Raw genomic sequence first — 8,913 nt, 5'->3', positions numbered from 1 at the left:
ATATATATATATATATAGGTTTTCTTGTGAATTAAATAAAGCAGAAATACTACTTCGTTAAAATCACGATATGTTTATGTTTGTGAATTGATATAAACCTTTTAAATCATAAAAGATAGAAATAAGTGATGGAATAAATGCGTAACAGTTTTGTGTGGTGTTCTAAAAATTCGACTAGAGTTCGAGTCTATAGTTTAACTGCTACGCCTTTTACAAGTATCAAAAGGTATTGTGTTAAAAAAAAAAAAAAAAATGATTTGAGTAATTACAGATAATTTATAAACATGGGGCAAATTAGATTGTGCTTTAAAGTGAAACAGAACTTCTCAATGTCGCCCAATATAATTTTCAACGTTACTATTTACAAATATCAGATAAGCTTCTACCCACGGATGGCAACATAAAAACTTTCTGTACAGGACTTACATTTTATAAATTAAATCTTGACTTGCTATTTAGGAAAATAACTTGTACTATAGCATGTTTGGTGCAAAAAAATAATAATAACATTTTCATCTTAAATATTTGGAACCCACAAATTGTTCTAACCAAAATTCAAACAATTGAGACAGAGAATTGTTGTCCACCATCCCTAACTTATAAGAGAGTTATTCTTTTCATCAAATTTAAATTTTTAGGCTCTGTTCTCTTTGTGTTTCAATTGTCTGTTTTGAGTTTTGAATTTATTTTAAATTTTGTATTTTGAGTGTCCATTTTGAGAATATTAAAATTGCGTTCTTTTTGTTATTTTAGATAACTATTTCTCAAAATACGAAACTCAAAAACGCGTTCACTTCGAACCCTAAATTCAACTCTTATCTCTCAATACCGCCCCACCACCATCAACCATCAACTCCATGCCACCTATGGAGGGTCAAACCACCACTTTCCGGCCACCATAGCTGCCGAATCATAGTACCAACTTGAAGCCCACAATGTTGCCTACAAACCCCACCCAACAGTTGGCCCTAATTCCGGCCAGTCTGGCCGGAAATTCTGCTCAAAATCAGCCAGTCAACCACCGCACCATCCTAATTTCTGCTCAAAATCAACCACCGCACCACCACGACACAACCATCAACCTAAATCAACCGCACTGACACCCAAATCAACACCAGAAATCAATAAAAAATCAACACCACCACCGAGAAATGTAGAATCCAAAATCAACACCACCACCACCACCACAATCAAACATCCCACCACCAAATAAACCAAAATCAACATGCGAACTTCGCCTCCCCCAAACCGCAGTCACCGTCGAAGAGAGAGGAGATGGAGACAGGCAAACGAATCTGTCACGACGCTGTTGTTCACAGCAGCGTCGCCTCCCCACGCCGACGCCGGCATCGGCACTCACCTTCGTCGCCTTCCAACGCTAAGTCGACGTCCAGAAGAAGAGGAGAAAGACTGGATTGAGGCCCTTTTTGAGTCCATTTTTTGAAATTTCATTTTTTTTTCAAATTTTTTTTCAATCACATATTTTTTAATAATATAATTTGCATACGTATATTCAATTTTTTTTTTTTTACCATATATTTTCCAATAAAATTTTCTATTTCAAAATCTACTTTTTCAGAAAATGGGGCTCAAAGGGAGCCTAAACAAGCATATACATAAAGAAAGAGATACGGATAGATGCAGGGAATGAAGAGAGTGAACCTGTTAGCACTTTTGAGGGAGTAATGGATCTCGCAAATGGGAATAGAAGCACTGTATGGATTTTTAATGGAAACATTAGCCATATACGTTATGCCCTCTTTTCCAACATCCTTAAGATCCACATCTGTAATGTCGGCTTCTGGTTTTTCCATGTCAGCCACCTTTTCTGCAACAAAATTCTTCGCTTTGCCCATCAAATCCTGCATCTTTCTTCTTCTCTTCTCGGCTTCTTCTCTTTACACAATAGAACAACAGGGATCAGACAATAATGAAATCCAGGTACATGTGTATATTAATATATAGATATATATGCACTTGCAACGTATTCTAGACACGATTTTATACACTATAGTATACGAGCAACGTGGAGTGTAATGGTCCAAAGGTTTCATCATGCGTGTCAATATGATAGGGACACAGGAAGCAATGAGTTATCTTACTTTTTATTATTTTATTTTTTCCCAAGTTTTTCTCATTTGGAGTCTAGTGCAAACTCGTATATATCCCGTCCCCAGTCACCTCCGCGTGTATAGGCGTGTTAAATGGATAAAGTCGATACGTTCAATTTGTCCACCATCAAGTTCGTTCCACCGACGATTTGAGCATGAACAGACTCGTTTTGTCGAATGTGGGGTTGGCTCACCCGCAGCTCGTCTACTGGTAGGGTAAGCCAAATTGACTCATGAACCATTCACAATTAATCATTTTTTAATCAAAAAATGTATTTTACTTTCAATTTACGAGTCGACTTACCTAGTTTGCAAGTCAAACCCGCTCGGTTCGCAAAACTTAACATTCCTACATACGTCCTACCTTAAATTTTAGTTTTTTTATGTTTATAATTTAAATTAAATGATCAATGAGGTCTTGGATCCAATATTTCAAATAGTAACAGTTGTCCATGTCATGACCAACTCCGCCTGAGTGTCATCTGAAGCTGGATGAGCTGCCAAGAAATCAACTAACGCTTGTTTGAAAATATAATACTATATAAATTAATCAACTAAATGAATAATAGGGATATCTTAATCTCCATCTTGCTTACCCACCTTTCAAAAATTCCACAAAAAGTAGGGCCGACAAGGGCCTATCATTCGTTGCCATTCTAACAATTTGTCATGAATTGGTGCTAGTACTCAAAATTTGCCACATTAATCAATAGAAATGAATAATAATTATATTTTTCTTTTTCACTAGTAAAGAGAGATGATTGCATTAAGAGGGAGAAGTAAAAACGTTAAGTGAGAAGTGTCGAGCTAAGGTAGTTCGGCCCATCAACATCCTTAAAGATAATTGTTTTGGACTCATCTTATTCACTGGTTTTGGTTAATTTCATCAAGACTCATTGTACTTTTAGTTACTTTAATTTGTATCAATTAGGACTCTAGATTTTATTTTTGTCTCAAATTCGATCACTATACTATAATTTGGGACAATTATGTTTCCTCCAAAATTATTTCAATACTTATTTACAGACTATAGTGGTATTATGAAATAATATTCAGGTTCAAGGGGTAAAAAAAGGTTCTTTTATTTTATTAAAATCTAAATGAAACTTTTGTTAATTAAGGTTTAATTCATATCAAATAGGAATTCAGAGGCTAAGAGAAAATTTTCAATTTGTAATTATTTAATCTGAGATTAAATACAATCACGAGAAGTGTATGTCTCTATTGGAAATATGGTTGAGATTAATATTTTTCTAAAAATATTTTCAAAAGACTCTTTAAATATGAAATATTCTCTATTTTAAAGAGTCGATATTTAAAATCATTCTTTAAGGGTGCGTTTGATTGTCAATATTTTTCATGAAAAATGTGTTTTTTCTATCCAAATTCTTACTTTTGTGTTGTTTGATTGTCATTTTTTCTATGAAAAATGTTTTTCTACTTTTTGTCACGTGACCATATTTCCCTCAAAATTAAGGAAACTATTTTCTTTAGGGGGAATATGATTTTATTTTTCAGAAAATTCACTCTCTATTCACTCTCTCTTATCTATACATCAATAAACAATTAACAAGTATAATATTTTCTAGGCTATAAATTAAATTAATCGAACACATGTAATTGACAATTTTCATGCATATCCCATACAAATTCCATACTTTCAATCAAACACATCCTAAGAAACTCTTTAAATTAACATTTTAATTTAGAGAGTGTTTACTTTCTATAATTAAATGCATTCAAAATGCTTCAATTTTCAATGTAGGATAATAATAAAATAATTTACGAAAAGTTAGTGAAAATAAAAGATAGAGAACAATAAATATTTTTTGGGAATAGTAAAATTAAGTGTTAAATATAAAGAATTTGTTGGAGTATTTCAAAATTTTGACTCTCTAAATTTATGGATGATCTCCAAATGATAAAATATGAAAAGATAGAGAACAATAAATATTTTTTGGGAATAGTAAAATTAAGTATTAAATATAAAGAGTTTGTCAGAGTATTTTAAAATTTTGACTCTCTAAACTTTTAGATGATCTCCAAATGATAAAATATGCTATTTAAATGCAGAGTCTTTTAGAGATATTTTTACTTGCTATAAACAACGATATGATTCAGGTTATGAACTGAGTTACTCGACGATTCAGATGAATTTATGATACGGAGGCATATTAAGTTGGATTGTCGTGTAAGAATATGATCGGTTCGTGCAGGCCTCTGGGGCGCTGCGATTACTATGGAAGACAGGTCGTAGGATAAGGGTTGAGTCAAAGGGTGGATACAATCTTTTAGCCTTCTACTTTGGGAACAAATCCAATCAGTAAAGGGTGTTTCAGGAGGTAGATGGACCTTTAACAATCAACTTCTCTTTCAAGTAGTGGTATTTACATAATTCTTTTAAGTCTCGTTTTCATAATTTTAGAAAGAGGAATATGCGAGAAAGTGGAGAATGGTGTAAGTCATTGATTTGGGTCGTCCGTGTATGCGAGTGCATGTTTGAATCCCCACATAATTATCGGAAGAGCCCTGCTTTTTGGCCAAGCTCAAAGTAGCAGCCCCCAATAATTTGACCTAGCCTTGAGCCTGGCCAAACAGGCTTTTCCTTATTAGAATGAGGCATTCCAGTTTACATTGAGAAACTTCAACTAAAATTTAATTGGCCAGGCTTTTCCTTATTAGAATGAGGCATTCCAGTTTACATTGAGAAACTTCAACTAAAATTTAATGTGTTGATACAGTAAGCACTCCTAGCAGAATTTTGCTATACATGTGGAGTGCTCAATCATAAAGTGCGCGACTGAATTGTGCAACTCGAGGTGCACACATTGAATGAGCCTGGTCAGGAGCGGACCCTTACTTTTTGACATTTACAAAGTAGTCCACATAATTTTTAATCCATAAATTTACTTTTTTAACTCATAATTTTTACATAATTCTTTCTCGCCCTCATTGAATCATGTTCCTGGGTCCGCCCTTGAGCTTGGTCCAAGGCATTACGGTGAATGGATTAAAGCACATACTCATGTCTCGAAGAATCGAATCACTCGTCATAGGTAGATTAAGTAATTCAAGCCCTTTGTTCTCATTTTTCTTGTAGTTTTTACACGTGTTCCTACATCTATTGCAAAAATCGGTGCATAATTTATATGATCCGTCAAGTAAAAATATGTGCGCGATAATATATTCTATTAAGATATAAATTATCTTATAGAGTTTCAACTTATCGAAACCAAGATCCGTGCATGAAAAAAGTAAAAGGACAACTTACTAACATTTAAAAAAGTGTAGATATTAAAAAAAGATGAATTATTAAAGGTATTTTTCGTTTTAAACCTTCCTTTGGTCAATTGGTTTCGTTGATTCGCTTCTAAAATAGAGATTCTGTTTAGCTCATCGGGCTGAAATATTTACATCAATATGTCGCTCCTACCAATTTTCAATATGTGGAGCAATTACTTAGAATTATAGTTTGCAGATAGTATGATAAGAACGAAATAGATGATTTTTTTTTACCATACTATCGAATTCATAAAATGCTATCGATTATAGTAAGCTCATTTCATTTAAGATGTGAAATGTGGGCAATTATTGTAAATCTAGATAATAGATCAAAGCAGTATCTCTCAAATCAAACTTTGATATTTTCACTATTTCGGCCTTGAACCTTTTTTGACTCTGCAAGTGCACTAGACAATTTACCTAAGTAAAATTCTCTTACAATCAGCCAAGCCGCCTCACATATGTGGTGTTCTATAAAGATTAATATCGTACAATTCCACTTATCTTGTTTACATTATATGGTTTCTTGCAGTGATTATCTTACAATACTCTACTTATATCGTTTACATGAGATTATCCTTAGCAATATTTTGTATGCAACACTTATTTGTATCATAGAAATAAGGAGGAATTAAAACTCCAAAGTACTTCTCATTGAGTCATTTGCTCGTCTGAACAATTTGAAGATACTTACACTTGCAGATTATCGGGACAAATTTGAATAGTGTAAAAATCAGAACAACATGATCAAAATCGGAAGAAGAGCACTCTGATTTCATGATGTGTTATTAAAATGAATTCACTCCCTTCTGTGGTACTTAAGTCGGTCAAATACCGCCTTTCAGGATAGAATGAATTTGATCTTTCACAAAAGCAACACTACAAACATGAACTATTGCACATTAGATTTTTTGCACGAATTTAAATGCATATTTTGTATCTCCCTTGTAATGCATATATGGGAGATTTAATAAAAAATTTATAAAAGTTATGAATCTCATGAAATATATGATTAAAATTAAATTAATTATTAATTTTGACTTTGATTTTTATTAACTTTTTTAACTAAATCCAAACGGGCTTACTTGTAAATCAAGAATTCAAACAATATAACTTCTCCCACCAACCCAACTTCATATAATCGATCGGGTCAAATCCATTGGCTTCCCACCCGTTTTTAATATACTCAAGCAACCCCTCTTTCACTTTTCAGATTCAACTACTTCAATTTCAAATTAATATCATTAGATATATATAAGATATTACAAAAGCATACAAAGTCAAGTTGAAAACATACACGTTCTCTAAACATTGGCAGATTTTGCGGCTGCAGTAGTTGACACGAATTACTAGAACCTGTTAGTGAGGAACCCGATTTGTTTGAGAAGGGGACTCAGAGTTTCCATTAGCTTCTCGCACGGGTGGTTGTGGATTCCCTCGTACGTTGTCACAACAATGCTCGCATCCTTGGTTAGCCTTTGTACTTGTTTCTTCACGTTGCATGTGTGATGTGTGCATCGATAGTAGCTCCTTTCCATGCAAGATGATGAAGGTAAAATTTCAAAATGAGGATCAATCGAAAACAGGTATATAATTTATGGAGATATAAAAAAAAAAAAAAATTATTATGCACGAAAAAGTGGTTATCGAAAAGAGGGTATATTATGCCCCCGTTTGGTGGTGCTTTTTCACCCCAAAAATTTGATTTTTTTTAATAGTTATTTCATGATTTTAGCCGTTATTTTTTACTTCTTCACTCACAGGTGGCTTCCACTTTTCTTCCCAACGGTCAAAAAAGTAATTTTTATAATCACTACCGAATGGGCCCTATATATATTCTTCCCTTGCGATGTGTTTTTGTGTATATATGTGTTCACACGTGTCTATATCCCTCTACCAACACAAATATCAATTTACATGAGAGTGCAATATTAAACCATAATTTTTTGCTTATTTTAAAATTATTTTTCTTATTTTTCTAATTTCTTATGTTTAGCTTTAAAAATTTATTTATAACTTAAAGAAAGTTTTTTTTTTTTTTTTTTTTTTAACCCTCTTGTTGCACAAAGTGATTAAGAACGTAATTGATGTTCGTTGTAAAAGGCCAGTCTTTTCAAAATGAATATTTTAAATGCTTATATGCATAATATTTATATCTTTTTTATTCGAAGTAAAATTTGCCATTAACAAAAAAGTCTCAATAATATTTGCCTAGTTAATTTTTTCTTTTTTTTACGAAAGTAACAAAATCGACAAACTTCTTACTAGAAAGAGGAAATCCAAACTTTGATCCGGAGACAATAGCAGTTTTTTGCATCTTGAAAAAAAAAAAAAAAAAGAAAAAGAAAAAAGAAGGTTACATATCTTACAATATGATTGCAATTGCAAATGAGCAGAGAATTTTATCAAAATTTCAGATTGTTAAAATTTGACTTGTCCTATGTTGTTGTGCTTTAAACTATTAATCTAAAATATGCAGTTATTTTATTTGTTAATTTATTGTAAAAAGGGAAAGTGATCTCAATTGTATATGTGCATAACATATATAACTTTTCTTAACATTTTTTTAATTTTGTTTAAACGTTACCAAAAATATTTTTGATTATTATTTTAGCTAAAAACAATAAACTTTTTTCTTAATCAAAAAATGTGGAAGAATATCCTAACGAACGAGAAAAATAGCGAGAAAATTTTTAACATTCTTTAGTAACAGTTTCAAATATAAAATAAAGAGAAAAAGTTATAATCCAAAACTCACATCTATTTTTGGCATCGTAAAAAAAAAAACCTCGAATATGGTTTTGTAATTTTCTAAAAAGGAAAATTATTCGTAATATAAGAAAAAATGGCCATGCAAGTTGAAAATTTGAAGAATAACCTGGGAAACTTGCTATTTTTGACAGATTTTTGGCCGTATTTTCGCCAACGATAGCCATCATCAAGTATATCTTCTTCACTCTTGGTTTGAAAGGCAAATCTTGGAATGGTGGATTTTCTATTTCGACCACCTCTTCTTTTATCCTTAATATTTTCGCTCTTATCTTCATAAGCAAATTTGGCCACATTCACAGATGCTTCAGCAGCATTTTGTTCAAAGATATGATTTTGATTGTAATTACAAGACATTAAGCTTTCCAAATTCGTATTTGGCAGAAGGGTTGATGAAATAGAAGGTGTGAAGAGACAAGGAGGGTTGGTGGGCGGCGGTGGCGGTGGTGGCGGAGGTGGCGGTGGAAGTGGTGGTGGGGCTTCTTGTTCTTCCATATTGGAGGGCTCCTCCAAAATATTCTAGAGGCGAATATGGAAGTCTTTGGGACGTATTTATATAGTTCAAAGAAGGTGTGGTACGCTCACCAACACACACACATTGTGTGTGTCTGTGAAGAAGGTTGGTCATTGGATTGAAGAAGAAGAGTGTTGTTTCCATCTTTTGTCAATGAATTAAACTCAGGCCAACTAAATTCAACTAATTTCAGTTCAACTGCCCCACAAACCATAGATAAATACGTGATCAAAGCGT

General features: G+C 32.9%; 2 protein-coding genes across 3 annotated transcripts in view; both read right to left on the bottom strand.

Annotated features, from left to right (window-relative positions):
* The window catches only part of LOC111410376 (desiccation-related protein PCC27-45-like), a 25,104-nt gene extending 23,149 nt beyond the window's left edge, over positions 1 to 1,955 (bottom strand). Inside the window, exon 1 of the mRNA XM_023040681.1 lies at positions 1,663 to 1,955. Within this exon, the coding sequence (XP_022896449.1) occupies positions 1,663 to 1,868 (206 nt within the window). The 5' untranslated portion in view covers positions 1,869 to 1,955. The remainder of the gene's footprint in view (positions 1 to 1,662) is intronic.
* A 4,661-nt stretch (positions 1,956 to 6,616) lies between these two features.
* Positions 6,617 to 8,679, bottom strand: LOC111411020 (probable WRKY transcription factor 43). Of its 2 annotated transcripts, none has more exons than XM_023041595.1 (2): positions 8,272 to 8,679; positions 6,617 to 6,923 (listed from the first exon to the last, which is right to left on the bottom strand). In XM_023041595.1, exons 1-2 carry the CDS (start codon positions 8,655 to 8,657, stop codon positions 6,743 to 6,745), a joined length of 567 nt encoding a protein of 188 aa, XP_022897363.1. In that variant the 5' UTR covers positions 8,658 to 8,679; the 3' UTR covers positions 6,617 to 6,742. The 2 variants fall into 2 exon arrangements, with proteins under 2 accessions (XP_022897363.1, XP_022897364.1); XM_023041596.1 differs by lacking the exon at positions 6,617 to 6,923 and adding an exon at positions 7,447 to 7,710.
* Between the last annotated feature and the right edge of the window lie 234 nt (positions 8,680 to 8,913).

This window comes from Olea europaea, chromosome 15, assembly GCF_002742605.1.
Source record: "Olea europaea var. sylvestris chromosome 15, O_europaea_v1, whole genome shotgun sequence".
NCBI classification, from domain to species: Eukaryota; Viridiplantae; Streptophyta; class Magnoliopsida; order Lamiales; family Oleaceae; genus Olea; species Olea europaea.
This window is presented reverse-complemented; position numbering and strand designations above follow the sequence as displayed.